The 26,677-nt window shown below is 40.3% G+C and overlaps 1 protein-coding gene across 3 annotated transcripts in view; it reads left to right on the top strand.

Annotated features, from left to right (window-relative positions):
• SLC35D4 (solute carrier family 35 member D4) overlaps positions 1–26,677 on the top strand; it is a 49,537-nt gene that overhangs the window by 13,332 nt on the left and 9,528 nt on the right. For 2 of the 3 annotated variants that reach the window (XR_012086846.2, XM_020785665.3), the window contains exons 5-13: positions 2,990–3,067; positions 6,278–6,303; positions 9,850–9,901; positions 10,993–11,041; positions 11,584–11,629; positions 14,264–14,299; positions 16,186–16,220; positions 18,400–18,469; positions 21,150–21,243. Coding sequence is in view for 2 of the 3 variants with exons in the window: in XM_020785665.3 (XP_020641324.3) it covers positions 2,990–3,067; positions 6,278–6,303; positions 9,850–9,901; positions 10,993–11,041; positions 11,584–11,629; positions 14,264–14,299; positions 16,186–16,220; positions 18,400–18,469; positions 21,150–21,243 (486 nt within the window). In the remaining variant the exon portion in view is untranslated. The remainder of the gene's footprint in view (positions 1–2,989; positions 3,068–6,277; positions 6,304–9,849; positions 9,902–10,992; positions 11,042–11,583; positions 11,630–14,263; positions 14,300–16,185; positions 16,221–18,399; positions 18,470–21,149; positions 21,244–26,677) is intronic. The other variant, XM_072998854.2, reaches the window with a different exon arrangement.

Raw genomic sequence — 26,677 nt, 5'->3', positions numbered from 1 at the left:
ATAAACATCTGGTGAAGGTTAGCTGAGCTGGGCAATCTGGAGCCATTGTTGGCAGCAAAATGTATTTCTCTTGGCTCAAGAAAGAATGAATAGCATAGAGGAGGAGAAGGGGTGAGTGAGAGTGAGTGAGGGGTGTGTGCAGTTTGACTTCACTTGACTGCAGGAAAGAAAGAACACAAAGTCTGGTGTCCAATTTCCTAGGAAGACATTATTTCTAGTGTTTCCTATTATTGTGCTCCAATTTAAGAGGCCTGTGTTAGATGATGATCTCCTTTGAACTTTCTCACTCAGCAACACAAATGGCAAGAAACCCAACAATGGGACTAGGATTTTTTTTCTCTCTTTTTTAGCTTGGTGAAAACTGTCAACACTTTATTGTCTGCTTCCTTTTGTTGAACTGCTTTTTAAATACTTTTTCTTGCACATTTGTAAAACGTATACATAAACGTTATGTAGTTGTTGTACTTACATCCAAATAATTTGGGGAAACCTAGCCTTATGTTCCTCTTTAATCTAACTTCTAACAGGAAAAAGGGAAGTTGTCACAGATAAATTGATTAGATACAAGAAAGGATCTGAAATCAAAGCATTGAAAAGAATTTCAGAGAAGTGCCTTGCTACCTAATAAAGTTATTCTAACAATTTACAAATTCCATTTTCAATAAAACTCAGTTTTTCATAAAAGGCACATAGAATCCTACTGCTCTTCATTTAAATGTTATGTATCTTGCTGTGGCTAGGTAAGGTGAAGGTTCCTCTTGACAATTTTTGTCCAGTCGTGTTCGACTCTAGGGGGTGGTGCACATCCCTGTTTCCAAGCCATAGAGCCAGTGTTTGTCTGAAGACAGTCTTTAACCCGCAGCGCCACCACGTCCCTGTGGCTAATTGCAGCAAAACTGAGGAACTGCCAGGGTGTCTCTTGATCCTGTGCCTGAGAGTACACAATCAAGATGGAACCCAGCACCTTACTGGTTAGCCACAGTAAGTCACAACAAGTTGTGCTAACCTTACTTAAAAAGTAGGATTCTTTAAATTCTGAAGGTATTTGAAGAATAAGATGTATTAAACAGAAGCTTGTGGTTGAAAAAATTATTTATGTGACAGACATCCATAGAAGTGAGCTGTGCTTTGCGTGCTTGACAACTGTTGCAGTAGATCAGGGTAGGAAAGTGCAGATTACTTGTATGGGTCTCTGACTCTCCTTTGTCCTCTTTCTGGAAAAAAGACAGTGACTAACCTTCCAAATACAGTGGGGTCTTGACTTGAGAACTTAATCCGTATTGGAAGGCGGTTCTCAAGTCAAAAAGTTCTCAAGTCAAATCTGCATTTCCCATAGGAATGCATTGAAAACCATTTGATCCGTATCTGCTCTTTTCCGTCCATAGAAACTAATGGGAAGCTGCTATTCTGCCTTCGACCACTAGAGGGGGATATTTTGTTTCTTTTTTTCTTAGGTCAAGAAAGGTTCAGGGAAGGCAGGGAAAATACAGTCCAGGCAGTACCAGGCAGTCTGAAGACTGTCTCCCAATCCACTCTCTAAACGCTGGGAGGAGTGAGGAAGCAGACAGGCACCCTTTTCACTGGCCAACAGTTAACTGAAAGTTCAAATTTTGCACTTTCCCTGCCTCCCACGTGTTTTTTTTCAGTTCTTAACTCAAATCTAAGTATGTAAGTCAAGTCAATATTTTCCTATGAGAGCGGTTCTTAAGTCAAAATGTTCTTAACTCAAGCCGTTCTTAAGTCAAGACCCCACTGTAGTTCACAGAACTATTCCTGCATTGAACAATACCAAAGAATAATCATGCTAGCAGGAACAAAATGGTGTCTGGATCAAGCAAAGTTGCCCAGCCCTCTGTTGGAGTCTGGATCTTAATACTCCTAAGCTTTCCCTATCACTTCCACTTTTTTGACACCTCTTTCGAAGTGATGAAACAGGTTTTAGTTTGCTGGATATGATACGATACAATACATATATTCTAGAATACATCATTTCTCCTGAAACCATTAACACTTAAAAGCATAGAGGGCAAAACTAGTGATGGCCTCATGGGGATGCATGTAAGCCCTACTCCTACATCACCCCTGGAAGTCAATAAGACATTGTGTGCTTAATGTGAAGGTTACACAGGAGCCTGCAAATTCCTGTGATCAGGAATTGTGATAAGGCATCACTTCTGATCATGAGAAGTGTTGTTAAGGCCATTCAGCTGAATACACAAGTTCTTTTATCACAATTTGCATATTTAACTTGCCAACTTCTGAATGGGAGGTATAAGGTGGGGCTTATGTGCATGCCCATATTCTCACCACCCATTTAATTCTCTATATAGCATCTAAATGGGCCAATTGCATATGCAGCCAGAACCACTTACAGGACGGATATGTAAAGAGACCCTCTGATGCCCCAAGGTTTTCAGCATCACATTTTAAAAAGCTAGACACAAGGACAGTTCCTTCTCTAAATCCTCAACAGCAACTACTCCACATTGCAACATTTTCGATTCAAATTTTATTTATAAGGTTAACAGTTCCATAATTGCCTTACAGGCTTTCCCCCTACAGTACAGTATATTGTTGGTGCCAAATACTATTGATTGATTGGTTGATTGATTTCCTTGCCTTTCTCCCATCAGAGGGAGCTAAGGCATCTTACAAAGAATTTTAAAAACATGTATTGGCTGAAATCTTGTTGAGTAACTACCCTTGCGTAACTCTGTTACATAAGCAGTAGAGCTCATTGCACCAAGGTGGGAGTGTTCTCCACGAAGCAGTTCTGCAGGCACATTACGCAGTCAGTTGAAACAGGAATTGTGGAAAATTTCACTCCTTCAGGTTTCTGATAGCTGTTTGTGATGGAAGTTGAATTGTGATGTCTGCATTATCATTAAAATGCCTAGATATTTAGTATCATGAAAGAAAAAGATGATTAATTAGAGGACACTAAAGGGAACATTTGTTAATCCCACTGGTCATATTTTTTTCCTTGCAGCCAATTCCTATCTTTCTTACTTTACACAATGCTGCAGAAATTCTAACTTATGGAATCGAAGCATTTGTGCAGAAAGAGGTATGGCAAAAGTAATTTCTTGTAATACTGTATATGCATGGATGGTTAAATAAAACTGTCTTATTTTCTTAACTATGCAAAAAAAATCTGCTTACTATCTCTGACTTTTCTTTCATTTAATGAGGCGAATCTTTTGAATGTATTATTTTTGGAAATAAAAATCTATTTATTTAATCATCATCATCAAATTATTCTGTTGGAGAAGTGCCCTAAATCTCAGGAGTAGGTTTTCAGTTGTGGGAGTTGAAATGAGTAGGAGGAATTGGTGCAGACAGAGTCCCTATGAAGGGAAGGGCTTTCTGCTAAGGTAAATTCATTGCTGGATACAGTTCCTATTGAAATCTATTAAAAATAGTTATGACTGGAAGAAATTTGTTATATCTCCAGATGGTCCTGGTAGAGAGAGGGAAGTATGGTACATTATGTATTACTCTACAGTTAATGTGGTTTTATGTTATTACCATTTTCTTTAGTTACATTTTCATTCTATGTTCTTTTTTCTGTATCTTTTTTATTTTTAATAATAAAATTTTATTACTCTCTTATATTAGTGATATTTAACTGGAATGATGGCAAAGTGCAGCTAACCTAGATCTTTCCCATTCTCAATAAGGCAGTATGCTGCCTTTTATCTAAGCATTGGGAAGTACAGTGATGCCTCACTTAGTGATTGCCTCATTTAACGATGTACAGTGGTGCCCCGTATAGCGAGGTTAATCCGTTCCGGATTAACCTTCGCTATGTGAAATCTTCGCTAAGCGGGAAGTAAAAAGCCATTGGAACGCATTAAACTTCATTTAATGCGTTCCAAATCGGCCCTAAACTTCCCACTTAGAGAAGTTTCCTGGCCCCAGGAAGCCATTTTCGCGCCCTCCCCTCGCTTGCCGAGGGCGCGAAAACGCCGCGCGGGGCCATTTCGGGTCATCCGGCGCCCATTTTGGAGCCGCCGAACGCGGCTCCAAAATGGCGGCCGGACTCCCCAATCGTCGCAATGCGAGGTGCGGCGATTGGGTGCTCCGTATAGCGATCCCGAAAAAGGGGATCGCTATACGGATTCGTCGTTATACGGTGCGCTCGCTAAGCGAGGCACCACTGTATTCACTTAGCGATGAGGTTTTAGGAGCGATCTTGCGCTCTGTTTAGCGATGTTTCCAATGGGGGAATTTCGCATAGCGATGTTCGGGACCTTGCTTCGCTTAGCGATGACAGTTTAGGTCCCCCTGTTTCGGTTAACGATGGTTTTGACAGCTCCGTTTTTGCTATTTTTAAAAGGTGTTAAATTGTATAAAAAGGGTTTAGAGTGCTTTAAATCATTAGTGCACTTAATAAACCCTTTGTTAAACTAATTTGGCTTCGTTCTGACTCTTTTTGCATTTTTTGTGATTTTTTTTCTCCCCCATTGAAATGCATTGAAAAGGTTTCAATGCATTCCAATGGGGGAACCGCGTTTCGCTTAGTGATGTTTCCTATGGCGATTTTCACTTAAGGATGGCAATCCATTTGCATTGGAACGGATTATCCGGTTTTCAATGCATCTCTATGGGAGAACGCGTTTCGCTTAGCGATGTTTTCCCATAGCGAAGATTTTTTTGGAACCAATTAAAATCGTTAAGCGAGGCACCACTGTACAAGTTACCTAGTTATCACGAGGGCAGCACGTGGCCTTAGTGTTGCAAGTGCCCCTGGCCTCCTGCAACCTCATCTTTTCCTGCAAAAAAAGGGTAAATAACCACACATTGAAGCCACCAGTAGTGGCAGTTCACCATCTAAATCAGTTAAGGGGCTCTTGCACTATTCTAACAACCTCAGATAACCATGTTTCAAAATGGGCTTCTAGCCATTTCCAGATTATTATTGTGGTAGTGGTCTATGTGGCTCCCAGAGCATCCTGTGCAGAGAAAACTGGCCCTTGGATCCACCAAACATTAGCAAAATCTCTAACCAGAGAAATCTGTAGTTGTTTTTTTAAAATAATCTCTTTATTTTACAACGTTCGGATAGAATAGGAAGCAAATATCAAGCATATAGTTAGGGTAGGTAGTAATTACTTTCACATTATCTCTGTCTAGCACCCTGACAAATTATTCCCCAGCCATTAAGCTTTCAGTTGTTTTCACTGCTGTTTTTGAAGTCTCCAGTTTCTTCTCTTAAGGTCCCCTGAAGCCTCTGAAAGTAGAAAGGTTCTTAGAAAGGGCAAGACCATCCTGAAGAAATTCAAAAGTAATCTTGTGTCCTCCTCAAGCTGGGAGAGGTGGAACTGAAAGCAATGTCACAATACAGCTGCCAGATCCTTTTCAAAGTGTGGACTGTTCCCCCCCCCTTTTGTCCACGTCAGAGAAATATGTTATCTGCTCAGCTGGATTTGGATGGCCAAAACCCACATTACAAAGTAACATCCAGGACGTTTTCCACAAATCATCTTGTGTTTTTTAAAGACACCGTGATGTTTAATACAGATAATCATTTCGAAGTCAAATGTGTGCACTATAAGTACAAAATGTTTGGAGTAGTATCTGACTCAGAGCTACTCCATCTGTTAACATTTCTAGCTATTCATTTTTGCCCTAAACACAGGGTGCCACTTAACATCAGCATGATTTAAGTTACTGAGGGCTGATTGGAAGCATTTTCCCAGTGTAAGGTCTAGATCTTCTGAATATTTCAACCAACCCTGATCTCCAGTAGAATGATTGAAATTTTTTTTGCTTCTTTACACATAAGGCTTCTTGTATTGAGATGTCCCAAGGAGGAGGACTTCTAGGACACTGGAGTAGAGTACTGTCGTGTTTCTGAACAGTGAGAAAGAAAGAATGACATAGTACATTTTAATGAAAATAAGATCTTTAATTTGGGTTACATTTGACCATCTTAATTCTTGTCCAGAATGTCGTCTTAGGAGCTGTTTCAAGTTGAGTTTCCAATTTCTGCTACTGCTGCCAGAATAGACGTCCCATTTGAAAAAGAGTTGAAAGTCTAGAAATATGCTTAATACTATTGTATAATGTATTTAGTAAAATATTTTAAAATCATCCTTCACCCCTATGTGATGCTGGGTTGGGTACGAACATCATTTAACAATCTATTAGTAAGAGATGGAAAAATAAACCTCCAGACATATCAAATATAATTTTCTTGGTTTAATCTTTGGTTTAATCTTCATTTAATATTTGGTCCAGTCTTTTAATCACATTTTATATTATTTCTATACAGGAAATCTCTGCTCTAAAAATCTGTAGGTAAGTTTCTTGTTGTGTGTCAAAAGTCTGCAGTTCATGGAATCACTCATAGCAAAGTGTCTACCTTCTTGATTAAATGGTCCTGTAGTCAGAAACCCATAAAGGTGTCCCATTGTATGTTTGCCATGAGATATAAGTTCTGTAGTGAAACACAGAGAAGCTTTAAACATAAGTATTAAGCTATGTGGGAATATAGGTTGGGTCCATACACAAAGATGAACTTATGTCCTCTCACTGTCAGTGGAACACGGTAAGCACGGCTTAAGTTCTACTGGCACAAATAGGAATTAAATTCACCTTCCAAAATCTAGATCTAACCACGGGTTGCCTCATAGGGCAATTATAACAACGGGTGTTATAATTCAAAGGCTCTCTCATTTGGCTCATTCAGTGTACTTTTCTGAACATTAGGACCAATTTACATTGTGTTTATTATTAGTAAGTGTGATCCCTTTTAAAACGTTGTACAGAACCTTTTTAAAATCTAGTCCTGCTTGTGAGAATTGTGGCTGGGGCTCATAAATTTGTGTCTTTAATTGGAGCGATTTGAATAATTAAAAGAGTTTCTATTCTGTGTTCAGACTTTTTCCAATGCTTAGAGTGTGGGGGGAAAAACAAGATAAAAAGACCATTGTTCCCAAGCACATAGAACTATAAGAAGCTGTTATATAAGTGTGACTGAGTGGAATACTTTGAAAATAGGAAAGGGATTTTAACTTTGTGTGTAAAGCAGCTCAAGCTGTTAACTTGAGAAAACTTTGCATTGGGGCAATGGCACGAAGAAAACATTTAACTCTTTCTACATGCTTCATAAGGGGATGTGGTGGAGCTGTGGGTTAAACCGCAGAAGCCTCTGTGCTGCAAGGTCAGAAGACCTGTAGTCATAAGATCGAATTCACATGACGGAGTGAGTTCCCGTTGCTTGTCCCAGCTCCTGCCAACTTAGCAGTTCAAAAGCATATAAAAATGCGAGTAGATAAATAGGTACCACCTCAGTGGGAAGGTAACGGCATTCCTTGTCTAGTCGCGCTGGCCATGTGATCACGGAAACTGTCTTCAGACAAGTGCTGGCTCTATGGCTTGGAAACAGGGATGAGCACAGTGGCCTAGATTCAGTCACGATTGGATTAAATGTCAAGAGGAACCTTTACCTTTACCTTACGTGCTTCATAGACCTGATCCCCCTGTTTTCCTACAGCTGCTTTTAGACATCAGAAGAGCATCCACTACTATATTTCCTACACAGCAAGAAGTTGTGGAAACTTCCATTGGAGTAGGTGTAATGGAATTATTGATTTTTATAAATTCATTAGGATAAAAACAGGGTGCTCAGGCATCCTGTGTACCCCATCCTTAGAGTCACTCAAGTTGCCCTCTGTTGCTTCCTGTAGGTTGGGGATGAGAAGCTTGTGGTCCATGGGACCTTTGTGGCTCATGGAACCTCCCCAGTCACCCTGCTAGCGAAGGAAGGAAGGACCACCCACTTCCTTTCTCAGTCCCCATTGTAAATCCTGGTTCTTTTCCTCCCACCCACCAAATTAGAAACTCCTTATATTCCACATTTATCTCTGTTTTCTTTCCCTCTCACTTAGGTGTTGTTTCTTTTCCATTACCCCAACTCTACCCAGTGCTTTTTCTATCCCAGTGTTTTTCTCTCTCTCTCAGTAACCCCCTGGGATGTTGTTTCTCATCATTCAGTGGTGAAAAGGTTCTGGTGTTAGGCAACCCTCATATCTTCCAAATCAACCATCCCAAGGTGGTCTCTCTAGGGCCACCCTATCCCTGGAAGGTGGCCATGCCACAGACAATGGAGCCAATAATCTTACCAGAGTCTCCAGTGGAAGTGAAGGATGAGGAGGTGATGGAAGGTGCTCACCCTGAGTGTCCAAAGGGTGAGGAATCTTCTTGAAGTTGTGATGCTTAGTATAGAAGGATCCGGAAAGGAGGAGCAGACCATTAGGGTATAAAAGGAAAGGACAGCAGAGAGAGGAGGGCTGGTGGTGATAGAGAGTTGAGAGGAAGGAAGCAAGAGAGGATGATGAAGGGGAGACCTGAGTAGAAGCACCAGAGCGACCAAACTGCCTAAAGAGAGTCCGCAAGCCTTGTCTTTCAGCTGGGTGAAGGATGCCATTGCACAGAGAAGATGCCAGCAACCTCCTGCTGGTCCTAATGCAATGATGCTGACTCCAACACAGTGGCAACAATGGGGGAGATAGAGATAGTTTAATCCCTTGTGGCACAATGGTTAAACTGCAGTACCAAAGCCAAGACTCTACTCGTGACCTGAGTTTGATCCCAATAGACTCAGGTAGCTGGCTTGAGATTGAAAACTGCTCAGAAAGTGCTTTTAGTGCCATGAGGTAGGATGTAAACAGCACACCCCTCCAATAGTTTGAAACTGAGGAGCGGGGCATCCAGCAAATGTCCTCTTCCTTCAAAACAGTTATGAGCTCCTAGAGCCTTGTAGGGGGAGAGTGAAATAATCACTCATCATCTTTGAATTTTAGTGCAGCCCAGAATCATTTGGGTGGACCAAAGCAAGGCTTAAGTGATTAGAATAACAGTACTGCAGCCAAAGCTCTGCTCACAACCTGGGTTCAGTCCCAGGTAGCCAGCTCGAGGTTCAAACAGCCTTCCATCCTTCTGAGGTCAGTAAACTGAGTACTCAGCTTGCTGGGAGGAGGCAATGTGTAGCCTTTATAATTGAATTGTAAACCACCCAGAGAGTGCTTTAAGCACTATGGGGTGGTATATAAGGAGCACACTTTGTTTTGGAATAATTTGGAGTTATTTTGTTGGTTTAGTTTTAAAAAATTGCGTTAAAAAGAAGCTTCAACTCGAACCCTTATGTATAGACCTGTGGGACCCTTTGATGCCTCTCTTCCCATGGAAAATCTGGAGCACACACACCATCCAGGTGCTCTTTTCTCTGACCCATTTAGACAGCTGACCTTTGTGCTCTATTATCTTCCCTCTATTTTTTCTCTCCCATATTTTTCCTCACAGGTCTTTCTTTCCTCGCTCCACTCCATTACTCATTCCATTTGTTTACTGTTCTCCCCTACTCCCAATAGCCAACAAAATTCTCTCTCTTTTTCTCATTTTGAAGATTTTGGATATCTTACAGAAGGTACCCCCAGCATATTGATTTATCTTTCATAGTTCTGGCCTACATGGAGATGTCTCTAGGCCCTCTGGAGGTATTAATGTGCCAGGTTTGACTGCAGTTTCCTCTCTTCTGCCACTTGGTGACTGAATATGGTATTCCAGGCTACAGCAGATATAAATTGACTAAAATTAATAAAACAATTTTGAAAATCCATTAATCCAAATATACACATTCCTAGAACCTGCGTCCTATATGTTTTAGATGTCAGGAGTTCTGTATTTCATGGTCTTGCATTGGAAGCATAGACATATAGACTCACAGAGAGATACACACATACTCCTTTATTACTATAATTAAGTTTTAAAGTAGTATGACAAAAATATAATTCTTCTGCAAATATGTGAGAATCAAAGATTTGACATTTCTCTTCAATACAGAGTGCTGATTCTTCTGGTAGCATCAGGGTGCCTTCCAATACATGACCCACAGGTAAGTAGGTTGGTGTTCAGAACAAATTTTGAACTTGCTGTCAAACCCCAACCCATTTGTCTATCATTGCTTGGAACTCTAGCGTGGTGAAATTAATTATTTGTTTTTGCATGAAATAGGTAGATACTTTACCTTGACCATTATTAAGAATTACTTGACTTCCTTCCCTGTGACTCTGAGTTGGTTTTATCTGAGAGATCAATAGTCCTACACGTAGACTTTAGAAATAGTTTTACACATTTGCTGTGTGGATAATGTTGCTCTAGGCGCAAATTCAAATCCCATGAAAGCCACTAGGTGGCCCTTGGGTGATTTTTAATCTATCAATTTAATCTACCTACCTCTCAGGATTGTTGTGAAAGATAAAGAGGACATGGATGATCAGTTTGGAGAAAAAGTGAGAAATATATATATGTTAAACCTTCAAGTTTTCACCCTGGGAGATTAGTTTAAACAGTGATTTACTTGTAGATGTATTTGAATTTGTTCAACTACATCATTTATTTTCTTTCCAGACATTTATTGGCTTTATTGTGAGAATTTTAAAAGGAGAAGCAAACTAAAAGTATTTTAATCATTTGCATTGAATCCAAAATATGTACATAATCAAACCTATACAGTTTTTTTTAAGGTTTGCATATTTGGGATGGGACTTTGCTTTTACTGGTGTTTCAAATTGGGCCTGCTTATTATATGAAATATTATAATTATTTTAACGTGTCAGAATTCCAGTACAGACCATCTCTGCCCCAAAGATATGGGGCTTTCTGGAACACAGGTTCCTCTTACTTTCTGTGGCAAGGCTGGGAAACTTGTGACTCTACATAGCCAACATCAGTGGCTATATGTGCTAGATGGGAATTGTAGTCCAAAAATATATGGAGGGCCAAAAATGGCATCTGTCCTATTATTTTTAGTAGTGCTGCATAAAAAGCAAGGCAAGCAACTAAATTACTAATAAATTAAGCAGTAATTGAGATAAAGTAGTGGCTTTTTAAAACAATTTTTTCTTCCCCCCCCATCAATTACTTCTTGAAACTAGCTATGAAGGAACTGTTTATCTCTCCATATTTTGATGTTTTATTTTGCAGTTTGAGACATATGGCTATTTTTGGGCTCTCGTACATTTGCTATGTGTTGGTAAGTTTCTGCAATTCAGATCTGAGAATATTATGCTTACAGGCATATGTGCAGCTAGCTCTTATTAATTTTCATAGGATTTGGATGGAGGTTCCCAGTTTCCAGGCGTTTGTCCACAGTGTGATAGCCAGCAAATTGCATAAGCAGCATCTGTTTGTATTGCTTTCCTTTGGAAGAGAAGATATACTGTGTGGTTCTTTCCAAAAGTATAAGAATGAAATCCAACATTATGCTGAATTGTACGACACCAGAAAAATAGGATGGCAAACAAGTGTAGGCGGAACAAAGCTCTAAAATTGTTTGGAGAAAAAAGAGCACTTTAGAGTGGAAACAAAACAAGGAATTGAGATTTTGATCAATATTGGAACATTATATAAATAGAAAATATTGTGCATACCAGCATAGCTTTTATGTTGCTGAAGATTTTGACTGTTTTAAAGTGTAAGTAGACTTTAATAACAACAAAATCTACACTGATGCCAAACTTGAATTGTTTACTAACAGCACTGCAATGTGACTTACTAACCAGATTTCATTCACAGGGGCCTACAAAGCATATCACAAGACATGGAAGCCTAGTTCTCTAAGGTGACTTATTTGTCTGGTTTATAGGGTAGGGGTGGGGATTATGTGAGACATAAACACTGTTATTACAAGAGGAAAAAAAGAATAATGGGGGAAGAAGCAATATTGTTGGATAGTGAACAAATCCTAGAATATTCATAAGCACAAAGTATTAAGACACAGATAGAGAAGTAGCTTTGTTAATCTCTCTGTTATACAATAACCAGAGTAGTGACAATGGCTTCTTTAAAGCATCAAGCAATTAGCTATACAGTAGTTAACTTACTGGGACATGGTGGCGCTGTGGACTAAACCGCAGAAGCCTGTGCTGCAGGGTCAGAAGACCAAGCAGTCGTAAGATCGAATCCACGGGACGGAGTGAACGCCTGTCGCTTGTCCCAGCTCCTGCCAACCTAGCGGTTCGAAAGCATATAAATACAAGTAGATAAATAGGGACCACCTCGGTGGGAAGGTAACAGCGTTCCGTGTCTAAGTCGCACTGGCCATGTGACCACGGAAGATTGTCCTCGGACAAAACGCTGGCTCTATGGCTTGGAAACAGGGATGAGCACCGCCCCCTAGAGTCGAACACGACTGGACAAAAATTGTCAAGGGGAACCTTTACCTTTACCTTTACCTAGTTAACTTATACCCAGAAGTGATCAATTTAAGTAAACAGGTTATAGCAAGACCACTTAAAATATGAGTAAAAACAAACAGAGAAAGAAAACAAAGAACCTGATCCAACTGACAAACCCTCTCCCCTGTCCTCACTGCTGCACTGGGTTCTCCTTAAAAAAGCTCACCACAATTTAAATTTTAGCATACACACATGTGCATGCACAGACTACAGTTCCAGGAGGGTGAGTTTTTTTGCTCCTCTGGCAGATATCTATTTTGTTGCAGATGTGGAATTAATTCTTCTTTGTCACACTATTAACAATAGCACTAAAGCAGGTTAGTATGGAGGTCTTCACCTATATAAAAATTGGTTGCTGTAGATTTATTACCCCCACACGTTGTATTATAGGACAGTGACTTATAGTGACCTAATAGGGCTTTCAAGGAAAGTGAGATATTTAAGGAGAGGTTCTACCAGTCTCTGTCCCTGTCCCCGAGTTACCATGGCCAAGCTGGGGTTAGGACCCAGGTCTCCTGAGTTTTAAGACCTAACTCTGTCTGCTACACCACACTCGGTACTTCTTAATGCCCTTCCCTCAATAAAAATATATAATTTATGTCAAGGAGAAGTCACAACAATTCTGCAATTAAATCATTGGGCCTTGTAATGTTGTACTCTGAGCATGTGGCCCTATGGATTGTGTGATTATCTTGCAACCCAAGTTTGGCTCCCTTAATATTAGCTCAACTTAAAACTACACAACTTCTTCCTTATCATGGAGCTCTGAGCAGTTTGGGGAAATTCTGAATAATGCTAGCATGTCCACATGAAGGACTGAGTCATTACACTCTTCGTATTTTGGCATAGTTCCTATGTAATGTCAGTGAATACAGGGATGAGCATGTTTTCCTTTGTGGGTACAGAAGTGAGCATGACTGAAACACTGCTTGCTGCTAAATATTACTCAGTACTTACCTTCCTGTCTCTTAATCCACATATCTTAAAGTGCACATGGACTTTAGCCAGCACTTGTTTCTTATGACAATGTGCTCTTTAGTGTGTTAAACATTTGCTAGATTAGGAACAATGAGAATAGAAGGGCATTATGATTGTAGTATTTAGCATAACCAGATGACGAGAAACATATAAAACATGTTTGTCAGTTGCTTTAATCACTACTTGTATGATGGCATCCACTGAGCTAAAATGGCCAGTCTCAGAAACCAGTCAAAACAGGCGTAACCACAGCGCGGAACTTAGAAGAGCCAGGGCTTATTTTTGTTGTAACTCCTAGAACTCTGGTGGCCTTGCTGGCTAAAGGATGTAGCGGCTGTAGTCCAAAAAAGGAACTTTTCTAAACTACTAGAAAGTGATAAGAGTCCCATAGGTCACTTTCAATTACATGCAGATGTATAAATAAATATATAGGAGCATTTTTAGAGAGATAGAGAGGCAGGAGTTAGTTTGGGCTGTGCATACAACTGGCCAGTATTCTAGTGAGTATCCATTGAGCAGAAAGTCTGCATAGTAATGAAGGATTGCACCACTCGAACTAGTGTTTCTATATGGAGGATGAGTTTTGCTTATGGATACCATCACTTGCATGACAATGATACTTACCTAAGCAGCATGCGCTTGTGTTACCACATTGGCAGGACTTTCCCCTCAGCAGAAACCCAATAGGATACTAGGCTCCATGACTGGTTACTACAGCGAGTGTGGGCATTTCCTAGAGACACTACTAGCCAGGACAGCCAACCAGACATGCGGAGTAACTTTTGTTTGAGGTACTGCTGGACCCAGAGTAAACTGCTGTACTGAAGACTTCAGTTGCCAAAATAAGGTCGGGGCGGGGGGGGGGAATCTGAAACACAGAGAGTTTGCCCAGGCCACCATCAAGAAAACTTCTTGAAAATAACAAAATAATGTTTGTAACATACCACTGTTGTGTTTTGGGATTGAAGTCTTCAAGTTAGTGTTTGTTGAAAATGTTGTTGTACTTCTCATCCCTGAAATAATATGTTCCCTTTTCTTAGTATCTCAGAAGAACAATATATAAACTATGCATTCAGGTAAAACTTACATCCTCTCTATTTATTTTTTTCCCAATATCCACATCCTGAAATTGTGATCTGGGGGCAGTCATTTATTGTTTTGATTTCTGCAAGGTCTTTTAGTGGTCTGTGTCTCTATGTGTGTAAAATATGTGTTTTATTTACTAGTAAACAAAGATATGAAATAGATCTAAGAAGTAGGCACTCTCCTAGAAAGGAGTGCCCCTATCCCAAATCAGATATTCAGAGAAAAACATCCTGTATCCTCAAATACTTGGAGTCCTCAGCTGATTCTTGGCTTACTCTGATTCTTAGTCCATCTTTTTTAAAAAAAGCATTCTTCCTTTGTTCCTTCACATAGGGAGACAATAGGCTGATTGAGGCAACATCTTTGTAAAGTAGATGGTGGGGGTAGGGGGTAGGGGAGAAGCTGTGGCAGCCAACCCACCCACAAGCTGTCCCTTCTTAGCCTGCTGTCAATTATTTTGTTGCTGCTAGAAGGGAGCTCTGTGTGCCACACAGACTATCCTGCTGCTCTTAACAGCACCTCCTCCCCTAAAGTGGTCTGGAGAACCTTGTCTCATTAATTGCCTGTGTGAAATGAAACTTCTGCTGCCTGACCAGTTTTCTATATGGAATGCATATAACATCTATATCATCTTTTCCATTGGCTCAGATAGCAAAATAATTTGGGCCAGCCACATTTACTCGGGTGTACCTGGATGTCCTTACCCCCACGTAGCTGATCTTTTCCAGTCCAAGCATTTCAGACATATCTTTCTACCCCAAAAAAGTCCTAATACTGAATTACAATAGACTTCATGCAGTCATAATGTCAGCGTTACAATTACTTGAGCAAACCACACACTCTGAGCAGTCCTACCTTCATAGTGACAGACTTGCCCACAATAAAGCAGCATACCCTGGCAATATTTTACTTCAGAAGCAAAGATCCAGGCCACCTGTCGACGGTAAAAAGAAAAAAAATTGTAAGTGTCAGGAAAATGGAGTGTTTTGTGATAATTTATCACAAACATAAAAGTAAGTTATTGTGCAATCCTATATGTGTCTACTCTGGTGTAATTCCCAAAGAGTTACCGTAAGTGGGGCTTATTCCTGTGTAAACAGGTGTATGATTGCAGTCTTAATCACAAACCTAGCTCAAAGTAGGAATAATTTAATCCTAAGGAATGTATTTATTCTGTGCAAACTTCATGGACCAGCATAGAATTATATATGATGGTACAAGTTATGCAGTCTGCTCATTACGCTGTGGACTAAGCTGGAGGACATTAATGGGGAGATCATATTCACACCTATCATTTGTAGCAGTGAGAGCAAACTGACTTTTTAAATTTCTAAGACTGGGAGGGTGAAGGCATCAAAGCCATTATGACATGCATTAACAGTTAATTATAAAGAAGTAGTGCACTGTAGGCATTATATGATGTAATTTCATTTCCCAAAGCTATAAAGCTATATTCTGAGGACTTTGAATTGCAAAGCATGTGGAATTTGGCTAGAAGACAAATTCTTTTAGCAAAGAATTGTATATTTGCATGATTGCAGATGCCTGTATGATATGCACATACACAAATGCTGTAGATCTTCAAAAGTGGCTATCTGAATACTGTGCTTTAAACTTTAGGACTTAAAATATTACAGCCTGTCTTGTCACGGCTAACAATAAAATAGCACACGTATATTTACAGTTACCAGTTATGTCAAAACTGCAGAAGTGCACGTTTTAAAATTTAAAATAGAAAAGCACAAGTATTAATTTTAGTTCAAAACTGCAGAACACAAATATTGAAACTATATTTCAAGTTACAGAAGGAATAAAAAGTACATTATAGTCTTCCTTGAAAAATTAAAACTAATAATATACTTTGTTTTCTTTTCAGTGTGATGATATTGGCTTTTGCATCCCACCCAACAGGTAAAAAATATTGACAACTTTTTCAAAACTGTTTTTATTTTATTTTTTTAATGTATGGTGATAGAAATAGTATGTGTTTGATGAAATCCTGTTGTGCAGTTATAGAAAAGGTGTAGCCTAGTAGAGGGGAACTGCCTTAAGTTAAGAAATCTCTGTAGACATTTTCTATTGCATACTGAGTTGTGTGACTTGGTATGCAACAAATAATGTCTACAGAGATTTCCTAACTTATGGCATTCATCTCTAAAAAATTTTTTTGCATAACTGCAACAGGATTTTAGCCGTTACACACCAGTACTTGATCTGTAAGTGTGCGTGTTACCTATATACCTGAATATGTTTCTGTTCCTTTAAATGAAGTTAGTTTATCCGTACGTACAGAGACATAGCTGCATGGGAAAATCCTGATAGTGATTTTCATGCAATGGAAGCCAAGAAACTATATTTGTCCTGGAATATAATACAGTCAGTCTCATCCTTCATTCATCCAACTGTTCTGTCCTGCTATAACTGGCCATACCTGTGATGTTCAAAATTATGTTCATGTAGAACGTTGTCTATTTGCTGTTCTTCTCTGTACAGTGGAAAGTTCAGAGTAGCTTCTAGATTTACAGGTTAAATTTATTGGAGGAAAGAAGACTAAGGAGTTATAATGGCAGCCTTAGTAATCATCTAACAATACTTAGCAGGGATGTATTGTGCTTCAGAGGATAAACATCAAATGGTGCTCTTTCCTCCCATTTCAAGGTGAATGATACTCCAAATCAGCCTGGATACTCTGGGACATAAGGTAGAAAATTCTGTAAGCAACTCTCCCCAGTAGAGATACAGTGATAAGAAAGGTAATAATTCACCATCTGCAGTTTCATGGCATCTGAAATTTGCTGCCCAGGGCAGTTCTCTCTCACCTTGCCTAATGGCAGGGTTTCAGACAGAGTAGCTTCTGCAGCAGCTTCCTGTAACATCAGATCGATCCCACTATGATCAGATCAGATGCAAATTTACAATAATTCATGTTTTGAAGCAAAGCAGTCTCACAGTCTTCATCTAGGGCATCTCTGCATCAAATTGTCAGTTACAAGAGCTGAGCAGGGTTGTTGAGGACAGGAAGTTTTGGAGATCTCTCATTCATGGGGTCACCAGCACATAACAAGAGCAACAATGAATGTATGAAGATCTCCATAGATGGGATGCTAATTATGTATTTAGAAACAGAGTTTCCTTAAGTAGCAACAATGTGTAAATGTGAAAGGTCATTAAAAGTAGAAGCATGAATGTAACTGGAGTGATAACTGAAATGTAAATAACTTTTTCATATCTAATTGCACAGATACATATAACAAAGGAAATCACATTGTTGAGGGAAAAGTTGTAAAAATGGGAAAGATGCATTTACTCAACATGTGTTTTGGCCATCAATGATAATGAGGAGTACTTCAACCTCCCTTCAGCTTCTGATTCTCTTCTGCATATATTCCTCCTCTACATACAGTGGTGCCTCGACTTACGAACTTAATAAATTCCGGAACTCCGGTCGTAACTCGAAATGGCCATACGTTGAAGCAACATTTCCCATAGGAATGCATTGAAATGCAATTAATTCGTTCCAGCCAAAGGAAAAAGTCACCAAAAAACCCCCCAACACTGCAAGACCCATCGAAACATGCTACCCCTACCAATATCTCAGTCTTCTCTCAAACACTAAACCTTGAAAGGGCTTCTTCTGTTCCTGAGTAATTTTCCTTTCCTTTTTCTTTTTTTCTTTGTGCCACCATTCAAATTTATGGAGGAAACAAGCAATACCTACAAGTGCTTCCTGCTGGATAGTATGGAACAAAAAGCCTTAACGTGTTCAGTGGAAACAAACTGATCTCTCATGAATATAAACACAGTGAAAGGAATTTGGGCTTTTCCATTGGAAACTGTTGCATCCAACATGATCGTTTTCCAAGTAAAATTACATTCACTAAATGCACACATCCTTTCTCTACTAAGCACCAGGGCCTGCGCAACAGGGTAGGAAACTGTTGTTGTCAAAGTAATGGCAATTTAAAGAGTATAGAAACTATTAAAAGCATATGTTAAAACCCAAACCAACCAGTTAAAATGACATTTCTGTGTAGAAGGTCAGCAGTGGGTATTTTGCCCCACTGAATGTATTACTTTTTCTTCCCCTTAGGTGATCTCTTCAGTGCCTTGGAATTTCCATTCCTGTTTTTTTACAGCTTTCACGGCAGTTGCTTTGCCAGGTAACCTTGCCTTATCTTCACTTCAATAAAAGAATCCAAAAATGATCTCTCTCTGATGTCTCAAGACCACTTTAAGTTAGAAGCATGTAAAAATGTGAACAAAATATAATATATTTTTTTCTGGTTTGTAACAACGATGGTGTAAAAAATCCCTGCAGTCATCTAGAGTTCCTTCTCGTATTCTTCTCCACTTCCCCCACTTCTGGAGGTGGGCTTCTCAAAGCACATGCGCGCAATGTGTCCCCTAATGGTTTTTGTGGTGCGAAAATGGTTCTACATACTCCAAAGATGGGCAGCATCTCTGAGTAGTGGGGTGCAATGTCTGCCCCACAACCTTTCAGACACTGAAGCCTTTCCTGGCTATGACCACGATTACTCGGAGGTACAGGGGAGTGGAGAGTATCTACCCCCACCATTGAACTGGTCCCGCTGCAGGGGGTTCCACTGCAGTCAAGAGCAGTTTTGGTTTGTGCTTTTTTCTGTAGCAGTTGCATTTTCCAAGGCATGGCTTGCAGCAATGGACAATTTGATGATGAGTGGGGGATGCAAAAGCATAAAAAAGCACATAATGGGTCACATCTGCCCTGTTCTTTTCACCCTGCCATAAATAGCACATACAGCAAAGCCATCTTTCAGAGACTCATCAACAGATCAGTTCTTATAAATTAGTTTGGGATTATACAGCATTAGATCAAAATACTCAATAAGGTGTCTACAGGTGGATTTCTTTGCTTGTGCATCTTCTTATTTGGCAGGCTTTGGAAACTGATTAGAAGAGGAACATTTAACAAACATTCCATTGATTTAAGTCGCAGCTGGCAGCTGCTTGGTACCCTGTGTCAGTGAAATAATTATGTCAAGGATCTGCTAATATACTTATCCCTTCAACAACACTGGGGTTAGACCCCATGGTGTTGAACCCCCACATAGTTAAAATCCATGTATAACTCTTATGCCCCTAAAACATAACTAGAAAGTGATTCACACATACACACACAGAGAGAGAGAGAGAGAGAGAAATAAAGAAATAAAGAACAGTTTTCTCTGTTGGGATTCTCTTTCATAGCATTGACAATCCCTTCCATATAGCTTTGTGACTAATGAGCCTTAAAGATCCTTATCAACCTCTGAACTAGAGGCTGAATTAAAGATATTGTGTTTGGAGGCAAGTAGACTATTTCAACACCTTTGGTGTTGAACTCATGGCCCTTGTTCTGGGCAGGCAGAGACACTGTATTTATTGAAAATTGATTTATTGATTGAAACAAATCTTTGTATGACCAAAAATGTACTTCACAGGCTGGTGAAATTCAAGGCAGAAGAGTATATTTTACAGATTGTTCAGTGTCCATTTATTTATTTATAGTATTCAGATTGCAGCCTATACAGTCAATTGACTGTTTAGGGTTTCTTCTTAGATTCCTGTGTGTCTGAAACACCCTAAGAGTCCCATCTACCACCATACAGTATTAATAACCAAATGTAAAACAAAACCTGTATTAGCCTAGAATTTAGCAAAGCTAGTATATTGATGTTTCAAAGCATACCAGTAAACCCAGTGTTGGTTACTTACAGAATAGTTTCTTACAGCAACATTTTATGAGAACTGACTTAATAACTACTATCATGCTGTGTTTCCCTGAAAATAAGACTGGGTCTTATATTTTTGCTCAAAAAAACACATTAGGGCTTGTTTTCAGGGTTTTTTTTCCATGTACAACCATCTACATTTATTCAAATACAGTCCTGTCATCTTCTGGTTGCTGCACAATGGGGGAGGGTGGGATTTCACTTAACTGGGGCTGATTTGGGGGGTAGGGCTTATATTACAAGCATCCTGAAAAATCATAAAAAGGTAAAGGTTCCCCTTGACATTTTAGTCAGTTGTGTTCAACTCTAGAGGGCGGTGCTCATCCCCGTTTCCAAGCCGTAGAGCCAGCGTTTGTCCGAAGACAGTTTCCGTTGTCACGTGGCCAGCGCGACTTAGATTCGTAATGCTGTTTACCTTCCCACCCAGATGGTACCTATTTATCTACTCACATTTACAGGATTTTGAACTGCTAGGTTGGCAAGGAGCTGGGACAAAGCAATGGGAGCTCACTCTGTCGCATGGATTCAATCTTATGACTGCTGGTCTTCTGACCCTGCAGCACACAAAGGCAGTTTAGCCCGCAGCGCCACCATGTCCCCAGTGCCACCACGTCCCCAAAAATCATGCTAGGGCTTATTTTCAGGTTAGGTCTTATTTTCAGGGAAACAGGGGTATCATGCTTTGGACCTATCATGGGAACACAAGGTTCACTGGAAAAAGTCAATAATGGTAGGAAGGCAGTAAGAAAAGAGGAAGACTGAATATAACATGAATTGACAGCCAATGAATATACTTTTAGAGGACATTAATTCAGTTGTCATAAGTCAAAAGTGATTTGATAGCCACATTACAAGGAAGTTTAAAGGACATTAAGAGACTTTGAATCAAGACAATTTTCTTTTCATATACTGTATAACATAAATGAGAAGACTATTCTGTTTTTGCCTTTCTTTTTACTGACCTTCCCAAAAATATCCAAAATAGAATTTCCAGAGTTTTTGCTCTTATTTGAAAAACTCAGTTTTTTGCTGAACAATCTTAGTCAAAACCATGAGCAATATTAATGACATTATTTACTGCCCTCTACAGTGGAATTTTGGGATTCCTTCTGACATTTTACACAATGAAACTTAAAAACAACACATCCTCAGGACAATATGTGATTTGGAGTTTCCTTGCAAAGGTAAGAGGATCACTTTTCCCTTTGGGGCCAGATAGTATCTAACTCTAGTCCATTCTAGGGTGGGAAACTTGAGCCTTCTAGATGTTTAGGGGTTGCAATGCCCATCATTCCTTCAACATTGGCCATGCTGGCTGTGAATGATAGAATTAGAATCCAACAATATCTGGAAGGGCACATGGGGTGCCTTTCTTTGCTGTGAATAGTGTTTACCTCTACCTTATGTGAACAGAGTGGAATGTGTGGCTCCCCTCTGCTTTGGCACAATATCATATTGAGAGTGGTGAGTGTAATCTGCATTTGATATTTCTCAGCTCAGAAAAGTGTGCAGTGAAAGTCTGATCTTGCCATTGCATCTTCAGAGGCAAGGAAGCTGTTGGTGGATTCTGAGAATAAAAACACAATGATAGTGACACAATTCATCCATTGCAAAATGATAGCACTTCACTGAAACCTTCCTGTATTGTATCACTTTCTGAATACACCTTGAGCTTTAGCAGTAATTGCCGTCAGGCAGCAAACTAATTTCTGGCAACAGTGGTTTTGTTTGTTTGCTTGCTTGCTTGCGTTGGAGATTAGATCCAGATTCTGTCATACGTAGAGATGGGCATGAACCTCGGTTCGGAGGTTCATGCTGGTTTGTATGCATAACATCTCAGATGCCACGTGTTCCATTCCATCACTGCCCCTCTGGATGCCCCACTCACCAGCTGTACACACTCATCTCTTCCTCCTTTTCAGCTGTTCAGCCAGCCCCCAGCAGGAACATGGGCTTCCCTAGCCCTCCTCCTTGGCTGATCACCTACTCAAACAAGGAGGCAGGATAGGCAAGCCTGTGTTCCTGCCGGAGACTGTCTGAACAGCCAAAGAGGAGGAGGAGAGGAGCATCCTCTGATTGGTGAGTCAGGTATTGGCTGGGGAGGTGAGGGAAGGGAACGTGTGGCAGCACCTGTGGTGCCACACATACAAACCAGCATGAACCTCCAAACCGAGGTTCGTACCCATCTCTAGTCCTAACTGAAGTCCATAACAACTCAAGGTTTTGGTCTAAATGTTTAAAATATTAAATAGTAGCCTAGAATAGATTACTGTATATGTAAGTTTGCCTATCTTCATATCTCCATACCTCCACAGCTTAGGTCAAGAGTGGATGATGAAATATCTTTTTCAGTTGTGATTTCCCCCACAAACAACATGGGCACTTGCTTAAACAAGGCTGCTGTTCCACAGCACACTGAGAAGGATCAATTGAAATCCTTAACTTTTAAAGAACATCCTTAACAATGATCTGTTCATTTGTGCTCCAGCACAGCAACTTCTGTAAGCATTGCATGTTTTATATTTTTCTGCAGGCCTAGTGGCTTCTTTCTCTTAGGATGATTAGGTTGCTTTCTGTATTCATGGGGCAGATTTAGGTTTCTCTCTTTTAAAAAGAATTTTTATTTGTACATCATCACATTTGCCCTTAACCCAAATGTTCCCTTCTCAGACCCAATTTCTGTGGTACAGCGTACAAGTAACTATTTAAAAAACTCATATATTGGGAAGGTTCTAAAACTGGGATTTTGCTGACATCATGCATTGGCCTTGTTCAGACATAAATTTATGGCTGTCTAAGGATGTGACATAAGGGACGTGGTGGCGCTGTGGGCTAAACCGCAGAAGCCTGTGCTGCAGGGCCAGAAGACCAGCAGTTGTAAGATCGAATCCACGTGATGGAGTGAGCTCCCGTCGCTTTGTCCCAGCTCCTCGCCAACCTAGCAGTTCAAAAGCATATAAATGCGAGTAGATAAATAGGTACCATCTCGGTGGGAAGGTAATCCAGCATTCCCTAGTCACGCTGGCCACGTGACAACAGAAAACTGTCTTTGGAGAGGCGCTGGCTCGAAAAGCGGGATAAGCGCCGCCCCCTAAAGTCGGACACAACTGGACTGAAAATGTCAATGGGAACCTTTACCTTTTTAGGGATGCGACTAGACTGAAGAAAAACTGTGAATGGATCAGTTATGAAGTTGTACATAGGAAGTCAGGATTCGCTGGGTTAATTTGCTTTGTAGCCATTGTACTAAAAGTGGTGGTTACAGCAGCGGTGAGAGAAGCAAGGAAGTGGGGAAAGTGGTTGTCATTTGAATTCTCTCCTCTGCAAACCTGGTGCCTGGACCAGCTTGTTTCCCTCTTCTCTTGCTGTTCTATCCCTCCTCCTCCCCCTTCCGTTTGTCTGTCCCTCCTTCCTTTAAAAGGCTTGTTGTCCTAGTGTCAGGGCAGCAAGTCAAGACAGAAAGAAGGAAAGAAAGAAAAGAAAGAAGCAGACCCAGGCACTGGATAGGGGAAGAGAGCCTATAAAAAGCAGCCATTTCCCCACTGCCCCCCCCCCCCAGGCTAGCTGACATGCTTCAAATACAACTACAACCAGTACACATTGGCTCAAGTGATCAAACCATCTGAACTGATATGAATGCATTCAAGTCCCAAAAAGCAGAAGCCTCACGGTTGGGGGGAAATACGGAGGGAGGGGGAGACTCTAGGCTGATTTATATTGACTTTTACATTGTGTAGTCAACAGGAAATAATGCAAATCTGACCATTCCAATCCCAAAGAATTTGCTGCATTATTTGTCCTGTGTAGTTGCCCCAAGTTAGCTAAACGTGTTGTATTCTTTTCATGCAGCCTAATCTGTTTGGCTGGTATTAGGTATCTAATATTCTGTTCTCTGTGTCATCAATATCTGTGAATCTGTACTGAGAATTTTACTGAAACGGGACACGTCTGCCTGCTTCAGTTTTCTGCTGCATAAAATGTATAAGAAGGGAAATTTTGCTTTCTTAAGCTTCTAGTCTTAGTGTTACCCTGCACATGTCTAGTCAGAAGAAAGACCTACTGAAATACATGGTAGTTTCTTGAAGGTAAATGTGTAGAGCCATAATTGGGGACCTGCATGTGTTATATACCATCAAATCAGTTCAGATTTACAGTGAACTTTGCAGGGTTTCCAATGTATGTGAGATTGAAGAAGTTGTTTTATTACTCAGTAAGTTTCCATGCCAAATAGGGATTCTAACCCAGATCTCCAGAGTTCTAATCTGACACTCTATCCACAACAGTACACTGTCTTTCTGGGTTGGTAGGTGTCAGTAGCCCTCCAGATATCACTGTACTCCACTTCCCATGCAGGCTTGGTCTGGTGGGAGTTGAAACCCAGCAAGATCTGAATTTTCTGCCTCTGGTGTAGAGGACTGTTGTCTTACTGTCTGTAATTCAATATATTTGCACAAGAAATAATAATTCGTCCTAGTATAATTAATCAGAATTTGACAATACAACTTTTGTTCCATCTCAGTATCTAAAGAGCATGTAGAGAAAAGGATTGATACATGTGATTTGTTGCAGTTTTAAGTACAGATTTTCACTTTGTTTCCATAGAGACAGCTTGATAATGGCTTTGTAGCATCCAGCAATAATTATCTACCACTGGAACTGCTTCAAAGTCTTCCAAACAGTCTCCATAACAACACCTTAGTGTGTAATATAATCATTAAATTTATTCAGAAAGTAGAATCGTGTGCCCAGATATTTAAAAATAAAAATGCAATAGGAAGCTTTGTAGCAACAGAGCGTTCATAGCTAAAATGGTTAGAGCAAGGTTAAATTTAGCAAAAATGCACAAAATTATAATTGTGATGTTATTGATTTTTAAAGGCATTCAGTGAATTGAGGATACATAGGAATAGAAACAGAATATGCGGGAAGGCATGTAGATGATGGAAACTGTATGGTAATATAGAATAGGAAGGTCAGAAGAGTGTGTGTGGCTATTCACCATCAGTACAACTAATGGCAGTGATTGCTGTCTTCTTTATACAACATTGACAGTATTCATGGAAGGTTTAAGAGAAGAGGTGGACAAGGAGAGGTGCTCCAGATATGGTTTGACTATGACTCCCATCAGTACTAACAGCCATAGCTATTGCTCAGGGGTTAGGGGGTTTGGGAATTGCCATCCAGAAACATCTAGAGAGCTGTACTTTGCCCACCATGTTGTACAGAAAAGTAGGAGAAAGTTGCCTGTCCCAGGCTTGCAATTAAACGTATGGTAAATACAAAGGTGGCAAGGAAGAAAAGGAAAATACAGTACTTGTGCATGGCTGGAATGAAAATAAATTCTAGTCATGCACCAGTACTTCCTTAATGACAGGCAGAAGGGTTGGAAAGTGCTCTTAGAACCTCAGCTGGTTAATTTTTCCCACCAACTCCCAGGTCATTCCCGTGTAGGAGCCAATGTAATCATTCACCAGTCCCTCGGTGTGGCCTGAAGGCATATGATGCAGTAATCTTGGTAACGCTGAAGAGATTTGGATCTGGTCGCTGCCCAGTTGGGAGATTAATTGTGAATTCTAGGTATCCTACCTGGAGCTCCATCACAGAAGAAAGAGATGACAGAAGTATAACAAATGGCCGCAGGGAGGCAAATGTCCTGCTTTTCATTCTCACCATCCAGTTAAGTTCCTTCCTGCAAATCCTGCCTCTAAAACTCTACAGCCTTTTTCCATTTGGTTGGACAGTGTCACCGAAGCTACCAACATGAATTTGACCCAACTCCGGGAGGCAGTGGGAGACAGGAGGGCCTGGCGTGCTCTGGTCTGTGGGATCATGAAGAGTCGGACACGACTAAATGACTAAACAACAACACCGTCCAGGTGTGCTGGAATACACCTCCCAGAATTCCACAGCCAGCTATACTGTTTGGGAATTGTTGGACAGTATATCTGAGGGGCAACACGTTGGAAAAAAACCTGAACTATTGCGGCAATATTAAGAAACATGCTTTAATGACCCAGTTATGCATAATGTTATACCTGTCTAAATAAACATACTATGAACTTCTCTGATTCCTTCATATGCTTCTTGATATCTTCCATTGCTCAAAGTATGAGACATATAAAATTATGCAGGGGATGGATAAAATGGATAGAGGGAAGCTCTTTTCCCTCTCACACAATACTAGAACCAGGGGACATCCACTCAAATTGAGTGTTGGGAGAGAGAGAACAGACAAAAGAAAATATTTCTTTACCCAGAGTGTTGTTAGTCTGTGGAACTCCTTGCCATAGGATGTGGTGATGGCATCTGGCCTAGATGCCTTTAAAAGGAGATTGGACAGATTTCTGGAAGAAAATCTATCGCAGATTACAAGCCATGATGAGGATGTATAACCTCCAGGCTTCAAAGGCAGGTACCTCAAAATACCAGATGCAGGGGAAGGTTATCAGGAGACAGGTATCTAATTGTCTTATGTGTTCCCAGAGGCATCTGGTGGGGCCACTGTGAGATACAGGAAGCTGGACTAGATGGACCCTTGGCCTGATCCAACAGGGCTACTCTTACGTTTTTGTGTCTTTTGCTTCTCTATTCAAGAACAAGAGTGGATTACAGGATCTC

Source organism: Pogona vitticeps, chromosome 4 (assembly GCF_051106095.1).
Source record: "Pogona vitticeps strain Pit_001003342236 chromosome 4, PviZW2.1, whole genome shotgun sequence".
NCBI lineage: Eukaryota > Metazoa > Chordata > Lepidosauria > Squamata > Agamidae > Pogona > Pogona vitticeps.
The sequence above is the reverse complement of the archived record's forward strand: the minus strand, read 5'-3'. Positions and strand labels throughout refer to the sequence as shown.